The following is a 16,060-nucleotide window of genomic DNA, read 5'->3' on the forward strand; positions in this document are numbered from 1 at the left end:
TTTGAGTACGGAGGTCAATGTATGGAAATTGAAATGTCGGCCAGAATTTCTTCTTGAGCACTTCGGTAATAACTGCGCACTAACTGCTTGTCCGCCGTTAACTGATTACTGATACATAGTGGATAGTGGATGGTTCACCAACTGAGGGGCAAGGGGGGACGAGTCTAGTTTAAAGTGTTTCATAGTGCTACTTAGGAAATAAGTAATATCTTAACCTCTTTCCACTGGGCCACTGGGGAACTTGCTAACGTCTTTAGCTGCCGGATGTTGTGCGCTTCTCAAGAAATTCTCCGTCTTGGCGTGTGCAAGTTGATGTATCCAGAGATTCAAGACTCGAGACATATGTTGTTGCATCTATACGAATACGAAACTCCAACAATGCGGCTTTTTAATCTGAATATTTTAATCGATATGGACCATGGTTCTCAAGAGTCAAGTCTCATTGTGATGTGGTCGTGGTAGAAATCAGACGGTGAAAGACACGATCCACAGTGGATCACCGACTGATTCTTCGACCACATGGTCAGTATCCATTATCATGGCTAGTACTTTGTAAGGGGATACTCCTAGACGTCATTAAGTTGAGATAACCTCCTAGGGAATAAGCGGATCACCCCTGCATATACAAAATGACTCCATTACCCATACTCTGCAGATCCACATAGGGCAGCATCAGAAGTTCCGAGCTTAGCCTTGCCTTCAACGTGGTCTACGCTCCGCAAATAATATGTAAAGAACAGTAAGCAGTTGTTTTAATTGCAGGAAATTGCCCGAAGGCCGTCAGGCTCCAGCGCCTGCTTAGCATATTGCTAGGTTGTAAGCGTATTAATCTGCTAGACTAAGAAGGTAGCAATTACCGCCTAGGCTCCCTTTTTTCTAATTCTTCAGGACAATGTTCGATAAGGGGCTGGATGCGCTTGTAGAGTAGCCTCTATCTTGGCGATACGCCAGTCCCTGTCTTATATTGCTACTTTAGTCGACCAGGACTTGGAAGGTCAAGAGAAATATATAAATATATCGTATACCTAAGGCATTGGTACTATACTTGAAGACTAGAATAGAAGGACAAATTCCGCATCCACATGGTTGCATTCTTCGGCCACCGCAACCTCTTGCAAAGTGACTAGATGTCTGTCTGGTCCATCTGATCATAAGATGCAGAGTCTGGAAAGCCCCTGACGATGTTGCCTTGCTGAAAAATGCAGCATTGCCGCGACTGTATTGTCCCGACCACGACAGCTAAATGGCTAAGACGTGGGAGACTGGAAGGACCTCGACGTCACCTTCTATAAACTCAAGCGTCACAGTAAAGACGTAGGCCTCTTGTCAGCAGATCGTCCTGAAGTGATGGGTCTTCTTGTCCATGGTAATTCTGTGGGAGGTCCGGGGCACGCTCGAGTCATCTCCCCGATACTTGGTGATTGGAGGCCAAGAGCACATGCAGAAGGCGCCTTTGCCACAGACTGGACCAGAATAAACGGTCAGAGGTGGCATTATAACTGATTGACTCAATGTCTCGTTGCAGAAAACATGAGAAAGATCTACAGTTGACCATTGGAACAACTGCGAGCCCAGTGAGAAGGCAGATAAAAAGCAGATGGACAGTTCGGACGATCATGAAGAAGGCATCAGATGAGCATGAATCTTGGCCTTCAACATATTTGCTCTGATTTCAATTATCAATGCGAATTTATGCACAAATCAGTCCATGGTCATGATCAACCCGATCTTATTCGATCAAGCTGAATAGGATGACTGAATAAGAAACGATCTACCGGTCCCGGTCGGTCGGTGCCATGACAGCAGTTTGATTACTGAAACAGATCTCCAGACTGCTGTCATATCAGATCGGGGCTCCGAGAGCGGACTGAGGCAGATGTGATTGGCAAAGCGATTGCTGATCTTTAGAATGGATGAATGACCACTCAACGTGGAATAGTATTTGTGCCTCGTTGCCTCAGGCTCATTCACATGACGTTCGGTCGTCGGGACGGCAGTTCCGTTTCCCCTGGGCCTGGGCTAGCGCTCAATCATGTCTATCGACTTCATGAATCAACTGGCTGTATATCATAGACAATAGGAGGAGGGTTAGTCTCTCAATTGAAACAGAATATCTACCGAAAGAACGACGGAGTGGCTGCAGGGAATTATATTTCTTGCATACCTGCGAGCTTTCGCCGTGTATCCCCGACGCTTGCAATTAGCGAATGTGTGATTGGCCCGTACGCGCTGAGTCAGCAAACTGCCGACCGCCAGACCCGAGGTTACCTTAGCTCCCAGAATCGACAAAACATCTCCAGCGGCGTCTGAACCGTCTTCCGGACTCCCTTGAACCTCATCTCGTCGTCGCCGCTGGCAGGCTGCTGCTATATCTGACCACCTCTACATCTCCTCTCCGCTCTCTGCCACTTAACACTACTCAATCGACCCCTTTTGGCTCGTCCACCCTTGACTTCAGCGCCTCCCGTGATTGAAACAATCTTCCTCTCGTCCGCCCACCATGGCTGCTCTTCGTTCGACCTCGCGCCTCGTCGCATCCACAAGGCCTCTGTTCCGTCCTGCCATCTTTGCTCGCTCGTATGCCACTGTTGATCCCGCTACTGGGGTCGGTCGCTCTGGCAATGCCGAGGCCAAGGTCACCCCCGAGACCAGGACTTCCGACGTTCAAGATCCCAACCCGTCCCAGTCTCCGAAAATCAAGAAGTTCCACGTCTACCGCTGGAACCCTGACCAGCCCACCGAGAAGCCCAAGATGCAGACCTACAGCCTGGATTTGAACAAGACCGGTCCCATGATGCTGGATGCGCTTATCAGAATCAAGAACGAGATCGACCCCACCTTGACCTTCCGGAGAAGTTGCAGAGAGGGTATCTGCGGTAGCTGCGCCATGAACATCGACGGTGTCAACACTCTGGCTTGCCTGTGTATGTTTGGCCCATCTGGAATGGATCAAGGACATTGAGTGTGGTTGCTAACATCCCGTTAGGCCGCATTCCCACCGACACCAAGCAGGAGTCGCGTATCTACCCGTTGCCTCACACCTACGTCGTCAAGGACTTGGTCCCCGATCTGACCTACTTCTACAAGCAATACAAGTCCATCAAGCCTTACCTGCAGCGCGAGACCAAGACCGAGGATGTGAGTTATCTCACTTAATTGTGACCACGTAGCCCAGCTAATTCAAGAATAGGGTCTCGAGTACCGCCAAAGCCCCGAGGACCGCAAGAAGCTCGACGGTCTTTACGAATGCATCCTGTGCGCCTGCTGCTCGACCTCTTGCCCTTCGTACTGGTGGAACAGCGAGGAGTACCTGGGTCCCGCCATCCTGCTTCAGTCTTACCGTTGGCTGGCTGATTCTCGTGATGAGAAGACCGCCGAGCGCAAGCACGCTCTCGACAACAGCATGAGCGTCTACCGTTGCCACACTATCCTCAACTGCTCGCGGACTTGCCCCAAGGGCCTGAACCCCGCTCGGGCTATTGCTGAGATCAAGAAGATGCTCGCCGCTCATTAGTTGGTGTATTCACAATAAAAGAAAGGTGCTTCGTTGTTCTAGCTTGCTCATTTTCCTCTGTGTGCCTATATTTTTTCTTTCACCTTTTGTCCCATGTTGTTGCATCAGTTCCTTCCCCTCGATTCCGAGGTTATTCATGTCGGATGTTTTCATAGGTGTAAATCGAGTATTTCAAGCAATATAGTGGCGATGTTCAGTCTTTGAATCTCTTCTGCTGGCACAGGTTACTTAGGGGAGATTATGACCCATAATCATAAGAAATTCAATCTATCAGCGTTGAGCGGAATCTTTGTATCATATCTGCATGTCTCATGTGAATCTGCCAATTAACCGAGAGAGCCTGGAGGATAATCGGGAAGAGTTCGGCATTCGCTTGGATTTTCTTTATATAGGCAGAATTTGGGTGGCGATATCATCACTGGGCTGTTAGCACAGTGGTAGTGCGCCCGCTTCGCATGCGGGAGGTCGTGGGTTCGATTCCCACATAGTCCATTTTTGCTTCTATTCACAGCTTCATCGCATTTCCCTTTTTGCCCTTTTCATTGTCATTATTTTGCATGCTGTCGTTCATCATGCTTGCAGTATGGAGGAACCTGGCTGATAGTGTCTTGTTTGTACTGGGCGTGAAGATATCGTCACACAACCCACAACTTATATACTAACCTGGGATAATGCTGCCCTCACGCTCTATATGTACAATGAGTGCTGGCAGATGCTCTTCGCGTTTAACATTTTATGTACTGCATCATGACTGTCCGTAGTGATAGCAAGGTGGGTAAAGTGACTTAAATACGGCGTCAATGTTTCATTTCTTCTCAGATATATGCATAACAACCGCAGTCTTTTATTAGGTCTTTTGTTGATTTATTTTGACACTTGTGCTCTTATTCCAGTAGAGTACTCTGCGGATAATCCAGTATACTTTCTCGGCTTGTATTTATATGATTATACTTATAAGTAAGCTGAGATGTTACTAGGACAGTAAGTTGGAACATGATACTATTTATAAAAGGGGATCTCCACTATCACTGTAGATCCTCCTCTGCCTCAGCTCACCCTAGGCATTAACCCCACCATCAATCCACATTGTTTCTTTTCCTCTGCTCAACTTTCGACTTCATCCATATTAGCAAAAATGCCTCCGCACGAAGGGTTGGTCCATCTCAAAGAGTACGACATCAAAGACAGCAATGTGGAATTGATCGGCTCAGACATCGACCACCGCGTCAAATACAACTCAGCCGCGTCCGAGCCAGCCTGGAACAACGGCCAGGTGGGACAAGAATGCGGACTCTTCATCTGGCGCATTGAGAACTTCGAGGTCGTCCCCTGGCCCAAGGAACGCGCAGGCGAGTTCTACGATGGCGACAGCTATATCGTCCTGCACTCCTACAAGGTCGAGGACAAGCTGTGCCACGATATCTTCTTCTGGCTGGGAAGCAAGACCACGCAGGACGAGGCGGGCACGGCGGCGTACAAGACCGTCGAGCTCGATGAGTTCCTGCATGGTGCTGCGACGCAGCATCGCGAGGTCCAGGCGCACCCCTCGGCGGAGTTCGTTGCGCTGTTCCCTCGCCTCAGCATTCGGTCTGGGGGCGTGCGGTCGGGCTTCACCCATGTTGAGACAGAGCAGCTGTCTTCGAAAAAGCCCATCACGCTGCTGCGGATCTTCAAGCATCCTGGTGCTGTACGAGCTGATTCAATCATCGTGCACGAGGTCGAGCCGACCTGGCAGAGTCTCGACGATCATGATGTCTTTGTCTTGGATCAGGGCGAGAAAATCTGGGTCTGGCAGGGCAAGAACTGTAGCCCGATGGAAAAGGCAAAAGCCGCCCAGGTGGTCAACGATATTACTCTTGCTAAACATCTCGACGTCGAGGTTCTTTCCCAGCTGGAGTCCCGATCCAAAACCATCGTGGATCTCCTCGGCGGCAAGGAAATCCAGCAGTCATCCTTCCAGGCACCACAGCCTGGCACTTTCCCTGCAAGCGATGATCGGGATAGCGACGCGTCCCAGTCCCACAAGTTATTCCGACTCAGTGACGCCACAGGGGCGATTTCATTCGATCTCATCAAGGATGGTCAGCAGATCTCCCCGTCAGACTTGGATGGAAACGACGTTTTTCTCTGCGACACCGGTAGCAGGATTTGGGTTTGGCAAGGCTCGGGGGCGAGTAGGCGGGAGAAGGCGCTGTGGCTCAAGGTTGCTCAATCCTATATCCGTCAAATTCAAGAGGATAGGACCAACTCGGCTGCCCATCTGGTTCCAATCTCAAATGTGGTGCAAGGCCATGAGAGTCCTGCATTTTGGAAGGCTATCAGAGTTTGAGATTAGCTGTGGGCTAGTGTTTATCTCTTCGATTGGCGAGACATGCTTGCTTCGGGCTCACGCTGTGGATCTAATCCAAATGGTAAAGATGCCACAATATATGAATGATGCCCAACTTTACATGTGCGTTCCCCAGGCTGTTTCAATACGCTACGCCACAAGCACTAGACACTTCGCGTCTTTTAAGAGACATCTACACCTTGTACGAACACGTATGTTACAGATTGACGAGACAGTGAGGACTCTTGTCAATCCACCGGACTATGTGATGCAAAATAGTAAGATGCGCAGCTCTCAAGCGAATCCTGGACGTATGAGAATGTGACTGCCCATCTGCATTTTGCCCTGTTTCAATGATATCCAGGCTATTTAAGTTTTATCTGGCCGGCTAGGGCCGGTTAGGCACTGGCCATCAATCTTGCCCGCGTTCAGCGTTATATACCGAAGACCTGTTCCGCGCAGAGTCTACTATATACTGTGTTGGTGGGGGGCAGCAATTACCCACTTCTCCCTACCAGTTTCCTTACTTTCTATAGGCGGCCTGCCCTCACTATTGAGGTCATTCATATGGTGTACAGGCATGCAACCCCAGCAGAAGAGATCAAAGACCAACTAGCATTATACAGTAGTGTTGTGTTATCATCCATTCAAGGCAGCGAGAAGTCCAATTTGCTCGACAAAGGTATGGTTTCTGGATGGGGTTAAACTACGTATCTGAGAGTCAGTCTGCCACTCATGCAGCTTCAGCCACGTCAATCACGCAACCTTCATACTTTGATAATCGAGCATTTGATAGCTACTAGTTCATGCATACGCCTTCTCTATTGTTTTCCATATTTAATATAGATGATCATCCAGTGGTTTATAGATGAATCTCTTTTCATATTCTTGATAATCCACACTATGTTGTGGATAGGTTTATAACATACATGTTCCAAATCGTTGTGACACCGACTAAACCTGGCCAGATGGTTCTGTTCAATGTGCTCCCAATAACGGTAACTGCAAGAGTAAGGGAATGTGGATAACTAACAAGTTACGTTTGCATGTGATTTGGCAAGTCTTATGAGCGAACTATGCAGACAATGAGCAGAGCAAGCAGCGGGCAAACAAGAACGTATTAAGCATAGTAATCACTGGTTTGGCCTTAGTGGCTCTGGTGGACAAGCAGACGGATCGCGGGCTCTTTTGGCCTCCTTGGACCTCAAGCATTTTTCTCGGGACATGAAAGATGCTTCTCTAGAGTCTCGGACGGGTTCCTGGGAGCACAAGAAAACCTGGATAGTGGAATGGCGTTCTCGTGAGCCTTGAGGCATGATCCTGGGAACTCAGCATTCTGGAAGCTGCGTGCTGGCGAATTCGCCTTCTGTTCACACGATCTGACTGGACAATGCAAAGCTGAGACCTCATACATGTGATCTTAGTAGCACCAAATTGGCCAGAGCACCAGGAGGTCTGGCATATATTAGGGCCGGTCTCATCATTCCCCGACAACAGCCTCACGGATACTTCACCTGAAAAGTGCCATTAATTTGCGGCCTACGCGGATAGGACCCAGTAACAGCACACAAGATAGGCCTTAAGGAGCCCACCACAATGCTTGAAACTCTGGATTTTAACCTGGTGTCAGAAATTTGCTTTGGTTCTGTGCATACAAAGTTAATGATTTAGTCTCTCTTCTTACGGCTGTCTTTCTAATATTCTCATCGTTTAGCTTTTTATAAACAGAGACCGATCATCGGGAGTTTCCGACGAGGATAAATACGGCGATCACTGGAGAGATATCAAGGGGAGCAAAGACGAAATACTCCCCCTTTAGACAGCAGAAAAAGTGAAACGAATTATATCGCTTGGCTGCAGAGTCTCCTACCAAGTATCAGGAGTGACTCCACCGTCCCGATCTCAGGAGGTGGTTTTAACTCTTTTCGGGCCACCAAAATTCCTGGCATCAAAGACTTTTAGGGAGAGCCTCGACATCCTCGCGAAGCCAAAGAAGCTTGCTGATTGGAAGGCTCCAGCCTCTTCTTTCTACGCTTCTTTTGCCGACAGCAAGCACATATACAGCACCCGACGACTGAGAAAACCGCAATAATCGGAAGTCCAACAATGAGAAACCACTTTGTCGCCGTGTCAGACCCCCTATCATGATAATTCTCGCTGTTGTTGGTGTTGGTCGGCCCCGGGGGCTCTCCACTCGAGGACTTGCATAGCAGTCCGCCTTCCACCGCGGCGCCCGGAACCCAGGAGCTCAGTGCAAGGGTAGTACAAGCACCAATATCCGGCGGTGGGGGATGAAGGGTTGGCACATCGGTCGAGGCCCAGGTGATGTGCCATGCCTCATGCATGCGTACCGTCGGTACTGGGCTCGGGATGGTTTGCCGGGGAAGCAACGCTGTGGTGGCGGACACACTTTGGAAACACGCCGGTAGCGAGGTGCCGGGGATTGGCAGGCCGTGTAAGGTAGAAAGGGTGAACCTCCTATTTCCATAATTAGTGGAAGGGTGCATCTACCAGCCAGCGGAAGCGACACCAAACCAAAGAGAACAGGCTAAGAGGATCGAAGCAAAGTCGCCTGGCGTTTGAGGACTGTGGAAAAGAAGGAATCAAGCGTCACTCACTCAGAGCAGCAAAAGGCGGTGGTTACACTGCGTGTTGCCGCTGTCATAGGGCTTGCCGACAACACCGTCCCCCCGATGCTACACGCCGTCCACCCGGCGGGACAGACCCCGGGGCTATATTCAAAGCGGGAGCTCTGGCTCACACCCCATCCGGATGGTTGGCAAGACGGAAGTTCCTTCGAGACAGACAGATGATACGAATGTTTGGAGTAGAGCAAATAATCAGTGGTGCTGTATTGGTTGCCACAGCCGGGCGGTGGGATAAAGGGGGTCGTCAGCGGCTGCAGAGAGATATCACTAGTGGATACGGTCGTAGCAGACATGATTGTAACATAGGCCCCGGAATGTCATACTGGGACGGATGGATGGAACCTGGGGCTGTCTTGGCTGTCTTGTGCTTTAAGAATACGACAAGATTCCAGTTGTAACAAAAAGGGATGGGGACATAATGGCGACTTGGCACAGAGTAATGCATCCTATCGCTTAAAATGTGCTAATATAAGCTTGGTTACTGGGCAGATTGAGAGGGGGTGGAAATGAGCTACAAGCCACATTTGGCCCCCACTCCCATTTGGCCTGTTCAATGATGGCACTATTATAGTATGGAGCACGGAGTATGGAGTATGTAGGAACATAGTCCCTAGACCCTGCCAGTGCATCCTGCTGTTCGACCCTGCGGCTGCCCCGTGCACGTGTGCCAGCAAGCCCATATCATTGGTGTTGAGGACTGGTTCATGCATGTCAGATTATCAACGTCTGCGCTAGGGCAACATGGGGTTATAGATAGCTTCATCTACCATTAACCTACTGATGGCCTCCGCAACAAACACCGCCGTAATCCACGCCAGATTCAGACATGGACGGTATTGGGACAATCCAGAGCCATCCTCGGGGAATCTATATAATCTAACAGAGATCCTTGTCAAACTAGCAGCTCGACCAGCTGTCAGCACTACATTAAAGAAGGCACAACTCCGCTCACGTGTCGCCATGGGATGCAGTCTCCCCGGAGAAAGGGCGTGAACAACGCTCTGCTCATTGTTCTTCCGAGCTAGAAGAGTGGTGACATTGGCGTCTGTAACTGCAGGAATCAGTAGTAGCAGGGTTGTCCTGCATATCCCCCTGTCTAATATGCGATATACCCCTTAATCAAGCATGGCTGATTCGGGCTTAACCTAGGAGTAACTGAGCTCTGTATATAAATTAAATGGCGCAGTTGCTCCATTTCCCTTCTTTCTCAAGAACCAGACACTTGTTTGTTAAGCCGACCTGGCTTGTTCGCTCCTTTTTGCTCCCTTTTGTCACTGAGCAAGATGTAGATCTCTCTTTCTGCCACTCTTTCCTGGATATATATCCTTTCCTATTTTGTCCTCGTCCTATCCAGTTCCCACGCCCACCGGGACCATGCTGCCCATCATCAAGCGTTTATCTCCCCTCAGGGAGAGGCGGCTGTTTTGCCCCCAAATGTGGCGGCGCACAACGCGACCTCGAGCGAGATTGCAACCGCCCGTCAGATAGTCAGAGAGGCCGTTGCGGAAATGACCAAGAGGAATCAAGCCCGTCTTGCCCGCCCGTCACGTAACAACTACTCTATGAAGCCGGGGACAAAGCTGGGTAAGCGTGACGACGTGGCTGCACCGCCGCCTCTACTCAATATCACCGACCAGATTGCCCGCGCGGCAGCGCTGGTGGCCGAGCTCGAAGCAGGTGGTTTGGCTGGTGGAAACTAGACCAAGTTATACCGGAGGGCGGGAACGTTCTGGATGGAGGGGATCGAGCGAAAGGGTGCCATCCCGTGGGGAGATAATCCTGACTACAAGGTGTCTACTCTCCGGCAGCCAATCCCCTCAACGGCTGCGATCCCAAAGACTACGCTGACATGATGCAACTTGTAGGTCTTTCGACATGTCGTCAACGACTATGGGGCTGATCCCACAGGTCAAAGAGTCAGTACGCCTAACGGAAGCACAGTATAGACGATGGGACTAAACAATGGTAGGATTCTACGGCAGCAATCCAAAGGGCCATCGATGACGGCAAGCGATGTGGCGCCGCTTGCAATGGGGCCACTACCAAAAATGCCATCGTATATTTCCCTCCCGGAACGTACCTTGTGTCTAGCTCGATTAGCATTTACTTCGGCACTCAGATCATTGGTGATGCAAATAACTGGCCAACCATCCGAGCCGCCTCGAGCTTTGTCGGTCTCGGAGTCTTGTCCACGGACGTCTACGTTGATAACGGTGGAGACGGGCCCGATGGCAATGCGCTGGAGTGGTATATCAACATTGCGTGGTTTTATAGCCAGATTCGCAATTTGAAGATCGATATCACGGCAAGCAATCGGGGTGCCTATGTGGCTGCACTCCACTATCAGGTGGCCCAGGCGATGACAATTGAGAATGTTGAGATCATCGCAGATTCTGCCACGGTAGGTGTTGAGACTTTCAAGTCCACTAGCACTTAATTGGAGCCGGCTGACTATTTTACCTGACAGACTCAGCATGTACGCGGAGAATGGTAGCGGGGGCGTCATGTCAGACATCACTTTCACCGGCGGCAGCTTCGGGATTTGTAAGTGAGACCCGGCAGTCTAAGCCTCAACACTGACGGCTCGCAGATGGAGGCAGTCAGCCGTTCAGTGCCGCGCGGTTGACCTTTAATGGCTGCAATACTGCAGTCGAAGTCATCTGGGACTGGGGTTGGGTGTGGAAGAGCATCACGGTCAAGAACGCCAAAGTTGGATTCCCACTATACAACGATGCCAACGGGCAGATCCCAGGCTCGGTGACCATTATCGACTCGGTCTTCTCCGGTACTGAGACTTTTGCGATTGAGATGGCTATCCCAGTTGATGTCATGGACTCCGGATTCACCGGGTTGGTTTTGGATAATGTCCGGCTGGATCGTCCGATCAAAGACCATTGGAGTGATAACCTGATCCTCTCTTCTGGATATTACAAGAGCGTATGTTGCTACCCTAAGCTGCCCCCATTCAGGTCACAATCTTTGCTGATTCAACAAACAGTATGTGATGGGGGCAATGTATAAGGAAAACAAACGGTCCTGGACCAACGGGCTAAAGGACTATGACCGAGAACCCTCTCTCCTGGGACCATCCGTCGCGGGACTCGATGTGGGTCCTTACTTTGAACGTCCCGGGGACCAGTACGCTGACAAAACCGCAGTAGACTTTGTTCATCTCAAGGATGAAGGTGCTGCTGGCGACGGCTCGACGGACGACACGGTCGCTGTTCAGAATGCCTTTAATAAATATGGCGATGGCAGCAAGATCATCTTGGTAGATGCCGGCACCTACATCATCAAACACACCGTTACTGTTCCCAAGAATGCGAAGATTATCGGTGAGACCTGGTCGCAATTTGCAGCATCAGGAGGTTACTTTGGCGATGCCAGCAAGCCGCGGTCATGCTTAGGGTTGGCAAAGAGGGGGAGGTCGGCAATGTAGAGCTACAAGATCTCATCTTGACAAGCAAAGGTCCGACCCCGGGAGTTATCCTGATGGAGTGGAACGTCGCCGCAGAAAGCGCAGGCTCGGCCGTGCTGTGGGATGTCCACGTACGGCTGGGTGGTGCAACGGGGCCGAGTTGACGCCGACAGTGTCCTCCGATCACCACTGGGACCAATCCATCTTCATGTCAAGTGGCTAGCATGCTCCTACACGTCACCAAGCGGGCTTCGGGCTATTTTGACAACATGTGGCTTTGGGTGGCAGACCACATGATTGACGATCCGTTGCTCGATGACCCATTGAACAGCATGGAACAGCTCTCCATGTACAGTGCACGGGGCATGCTGATCGAAAGCCAAAAGGCCACATGGCTGTACGGGACAGCTTCGGAGCATAGCGTCTTCTACTAGTACAACTTCAATGGCGCCCAAAACATCTTCAGAACCGCCGCCATCTCTTGTCTTGCTGGCCTTGTTCAGTTGCTCGAAGTATGAGCCTGGGTGAGAGAGAGCCTCCGCTAAGCGGGTTACGCGAGTCATCTGTTCATTAGAAATATCACCCCCGAAAATCATCAATTCCATTGCCCGGCACTGGAAAAGCGTGTTGCAGTTGGCAGGTTTGCGAATCGCTCTGATTCAGGACCAGCTTGCTGGGGATCCGGGCTCCCAGCCTGATAGCCTTGGCTAGAGACGGTCTGCTGCAAAAGGAGGCACCTTTCGAGCCTCCAGCTTCTGACGACGGGCTAATGAGTAAATTTGGTTCGTATGTTGTGGTGAGCCCCGAAAACAACGTATTCTCCTCTCGAAGAGCGCGCTTATGGTCCTCGTCGAATCTCCCACGAGACATACTCCACATGCCACAGCAGAAGCGTTGATCCAACTGGATCAGCCGTTGCGCGATGGGAAGCCTCTCTTGCGCATATGTGGCTAGGATATCCGGCGGCGAGGCACCACGAGCCACGGCAGCAAGTTTCCAGCCCAGATTGTATGTGTCCTGCATGCCGACGTTCATTCCTTGCCCTGCTTTCGGCGAGTGGATGTGAATCGCATCGCCAGCAAGGAAGAGATTGTTGTGGTCTGAGACCTTTGAGCATATCCGCTGGCTAACCTGGGGTTGTTTAGTATGTGCGCATAACGGACAATCCGAAAATGGAAGTAAATACCTTGTAAGTCGTGTGCCAGTCGATCCGGTTTGTTTCTATCATATATAGCTGCATGATCTCCGCGATGGGATCCATGATGACCTAGGGAGTTTGCTGGAACGCGTATCGTGCAGAAGCCATCGGTGACAGCTCAGTGTATGCCCGGACCAGGCGTTTCTCGCGCGGGAGCACCCTCAGCGTTCCATATTTGGATTTAACAATGCATCACTTGCGTATATCCGCTGTACCGCATGGCATTAGCACCATCCTTCTGCAGCTCGGTGAGTTGGGGCGAACAACGGAAGTTTGTGATGGGAACGAAATCCACGACACCCCACTGGTAATCAGAGCTTTGTCCTTCCAGTCGGATGCCAAGTTGCTTGCGGAGCCAGCTATGAACTCCATCGCATCCCAAAACATACTTGGCTTCAACGACGGCGTCCAACCCCGCGATTGCCGAGTCGCCTACGGAAGACGCCACGCTGGTCTCGCTGCCCTCACTCCTCGGAGAGCTGGCATCGCTGCCGGACATTGAATTCATTGGCTCGACAAAATCTGTTGGAGGGGCATTGTCCAGTGTCACGCGGATTGGATAGGTTGCGTGATCCTCTATGGTACTATAATCAAGCTCCAAGGTCGTGGGGATGGTCGCTCGTCTGATGTCGATGTGTTTCGCCGACTGCGCAAGGTTCAACAAGTGCTCCTCGACCCTACCCTGCCGGAGGGTAAATTCATAGAATCTGGACCATCCAGCCTCAGTATTTGCAGAGATCTCCTCTCTTCGGAGGACACCGTCGACCGAATCACACTGACACATTAACCCTAAACTCAAAAGAAAGTCGGCGAATAACTCACCCACAACGCAAGCTCGACCGTGTGATTCGCTTCAGCTCAAATGCCGTTGGCAAGTCCGAAACTGTCCAAGATTTCCAATGTCCGGCCTTTTAGTCCATCTGCGCGACCGTCCTACGTCCCTTGCGGCCTGCGTTCTACCATCAGTGTCCGGACCCCAGTCACAGCCATCCACGCGGCAGCCATTAATCTAAGCAGATTCGCTGTTAGAAGGTCCCACTGTATTTTACAGCAGCGACAGCAAGCAACTTCACCTACCCCGCTGGTCCCGCACTAAGAATGAGAACGTCTACGCGAAGGTGGCCGCCCATGACGGCCATGTAGTGACCGACGGAAAGCACTCGGGGTACTGCTGTTTTTGCACATGTCTATCTATTCCAATACTACACATTTCTACTGTATCGAAGCAATATACCTCATGATGTCATACTCTTGGGCAACTATCTGAATTGACACTTCGACATCACTGCATTCCATTTGTCTAGCGCATTATTCCACTGCCTATACTACGCCAATATACAATGACTTAAAGATTATGATGACATGAGTATCTAGGCTCTCTTTTTTGTGCTGTGTTGCTGTTAATACAGCTTTGGCCGAACCTCACAGGAGAACGGCCCATAGTCGCCGGAAACGGAAACCCCTACGGTTGATGTAAAACCATAATGGCACTCAACGGATTATATATTTCGAACATCCGCACAGGAGCATTGGGAAATTTACTTAATTCTATAGCTAAAGCTCCTTACATCAATTGTGTGGCTGTGGTCCTTGATTGAGTATACACTTCCGAAATGGGTGCAGCTCCAGCGTTCTACAAGCCCGAAGGGGAGGTTTTTGTAAGAACCGCCTTTCCTCCTTAAATTAAGAGCTTCATTCTTCTAATAGACACCTCCCTAGTACAATGACGGAAGAGAAGACGCATTACTAAAGTTCATCACCACGCACCCCCGGCACGCCGAGATCAAAGGCTCGCCCGAGGCAATGCTCGCTGCGATCGACGAATTTGGGCACACACAAGACTTCCTCATGACTGTAGGCGAGTACAAGGGGAAGATTGTCAGAGATCTTATCGTGAAGGAAAAACCGCAGACTGTGCTGGAGATCGGGGGTTATGTCGGGTATTCTGCGATCATGTTCGGGGACGCGCTCCGCAAAGCCGGGGGCCAGAAATACGTCAGCCTTGAGATGAACGCTAAGTTTGCGTCTATCGCCAGGACGCTGGTGGACATTGCCGGGTTGGGCGGATTTGTGGAGATCGTGGAGGGAGTATGCCGGGAGTCTCTTCGGAAGATTGCCGGGAATAGCAAGGGGTCCAAGGTGTGGGATATGATTTTCTTGGATCATTCGAAGATTTCGTACCTGAATGATTTGAAGCTTTGTGAGGAATTGGGTATAGTGGCCCCGGGGTCTATCGTTGTGGCAGATGACATGTATCTTCCGGGCAACCCGCAGTACACTGAATACGTCAGGGCGCCAGTACAGTCGAAGGTTGAAGCGAGGAAGCCATTTGTCGGCTGCGTGAGTGACGGTGGATTGTCGTTGGGCAACCCGTATCTTGTCTATGAGTCTACGATCTTCGAGGGGCTCCAGCCGAGTGGACTACCAGTGAGAAATTCCCCGACTTACGTTTTTATGTGACGCAGCTAATGTGAGACAGGATGCAGTAGAAGTGTCGTACTGCGTGGATGCTGTTGGTCCTGACTAGACTTGTGCCGCTATCAATCGCTGAGATATACGTTCTACAATACAAGAGCCCCTGTTGAGTTTGAGTTGGGCCTCGCATTACACAGGCGGGAAGCAGGAGGAGTCATCTATATAATGAGCACGCTGGAGAGGAAAATGAGAAATAGAAAGATTGAGCTTCTGACAGAAAGAATGTAATAGTTGTCACTAACCCGACGCCGAGAAAAATGGAAGAGTGTCAATCAGGCGCTGTACCCCGTACCTTGTGCTGTGATGGAGTCGAAAACAACCATGAATTCAACATTAGCCATTCCTAGGTGGATAATCACTGGAAATACAGAGCTCCCTGGTTGCATCCATCTCAATACCAAGTTCTTATCTCTGTCCAGGCACTTCCTAGGTCTTAGATGTGCTGGATGTAACCCTAAGTCGCCCTTGATCCACGATC

General features: G+C 50.5%; 7 protein-coding genes and 1 non-coding gene across 8 annotated transcripts; 6 read left to right on the plus strand and 2 right to left on the minus strand.

Moving 5' to 3' along the window:
- Nucleotides 1-2,500: 2,500 nt before the first annotated feature.
- sdh2 (succinate dehydrogenase iron-sulfur protein subunit SDH2) lies at nt 2,501-3,514 on the plus strand (the record flags this gene model as incomplete). Its single annotated transcript, XM_043290764.1, has 3 exons — nt 2,501-2,924; nt 2,987-3,138; nt 3,191-3,514. The coding sequence occupies 3 exons, from the start codon at nt 2,501-2,503 to the stop codon at nt 3,512-3,514; spliced, it is 900 nt and encodes a 299-aa protein (XP_043146699.1).
- Nucleotides 3,515-3,934: 420 nt separating this feature from the next.
- On the plus strand, nt 3,935-4,006 carry Aud_005848. The gene has a single exon. It is a non-coding gene; the product is annotated as a tRNA-Ala (tRNA).
- A 643-nt stretch (nt 4,007-4,649) lies between these two features.
- Aud_005849 (gelsolin family protein) lies at nt 4,650-5,843 on the plus strand (the record flags this gene model as incomplete). Its single annotated transcript, XM_043290765.1, has 1 exon — nt 4,650-5,843. The coding sequence occupies one exon, from the start codon at nt 4,650-4,652 to the stop codon at nt 5,841-5,843; it is 1,194 nt and encodes a 397-aa protein (XP_043146700.1).
- Nucleotides 5,844-9,668: 3,825 nt separating this feature from the next.
- Aud_005850 (uncharacterized protein) lies at nt 9,669-10,191 on the plus strand (the record flags this gene model as incomplete). Its single annotated transcript, XM_043290766.1, has 2 exons — nt 9,669-9,676; nt 9,846-10,191. 2 exons carry the CDS (start codon nt 9,669-9,671, stop codon nt 10,189-10,191), a joined length of 354 nt encoding a protein of 117 aa, XP_043146701.1.
- A 33-nt stretch (nt 10,192-10,224) lies between these two features.
- On the plus strand, nt 10,225-12,343 carry Aud_005851 (glycoside hydrolase family 55 protein; the record flags this gene model as incomplete). Its single annotated transcript, XM_043290767.1, has 8 exons — nt 10,225-10,281; nt 10,357-10,407; nt 10,461-10,912; nt 10,959-11,035; nt 11,082-11,428; nt 11,490-11,899; nt 11,956-12,040; nt 12,083-12,343. 8 exons carry the CDS (start codon nt 10,225-10,227, stop codon nt 12,341-12,343), a joined length of 1,740 nt encoding a protein of 579 aa, XP_043146702.1.
- A 145-nt stretch (nt 12,344-12,488) lies between these two features.
- Aud_005852 (uncharacterized protein) lies at nt 12,489-13,170 on the minus strand (the record flags this gene model as incomplete). Its single annotated transcript, XM_043290768.1, has 2 exons — nt 12,489-13,040; nt 13,096-13,170. 2 exons carry the CDS (start codon nt 13,168-13,170, stop codon nt 12,489-12,491), a joined length of 627 nt encoding a protein of 208 aa, XP_043146703.1.
- A 118-nt stretch (nt 13,171-13,288) lies between these two features.
- On the minus strand, nt 13,289-13,891 carry Aud_005853 (uncharacterized protein; the record flags this gene model as incomplete). The annotated part of the gene is made up of 1 exon (XM_043290769.1): nt 13,289-13,891. The coding sequence occupies one exon, from the start codon at nt 13,889-13,891 to the stop codon at nt 13,289-13,291; it is 603 nt and encodes a 200-aa protein (XP_043146704.1).
- Nucleotides 13,892-14,720: 829 nt separating this feature from the next.
- Aud_005854 (O-methyltransferase) lies at nt 14,721-15,634 on the plus strand (the record flags this gene model as incomplete). The annotated part of the gene is made up of 3 exons (XM_043290770.1): nt 14,721-14,765; nt 14,827-15,534; nt 15,587-15,634. 3 exons carry the CDS (start codon nt 14,721-14,723, stop codon nt 15,632-15,634), a joined length of 801 nt encoding a protein of 266 aa, XP_043146705.1.
- Between the last annotated feature and the right edge of the window lie 426 nt (nt 15,635-16,060).

The sequence above is a fragment of the Aspergillus udagawae genome (genome assembly GCF_001078395.1).
Source record: "Aspergillus udagawae IFM 46973 DNA, scaffold_4, whole genome shotgun sequence".
In the NCBI taxonomy this organism is placed as follows: domain Eukaryota; kingdom Fungi; phylum Ascomycota; class Eurotiomycetes; order Eurotiales; family Aspergillaceae; genus Aspergillus; species Aspergillus udagawae.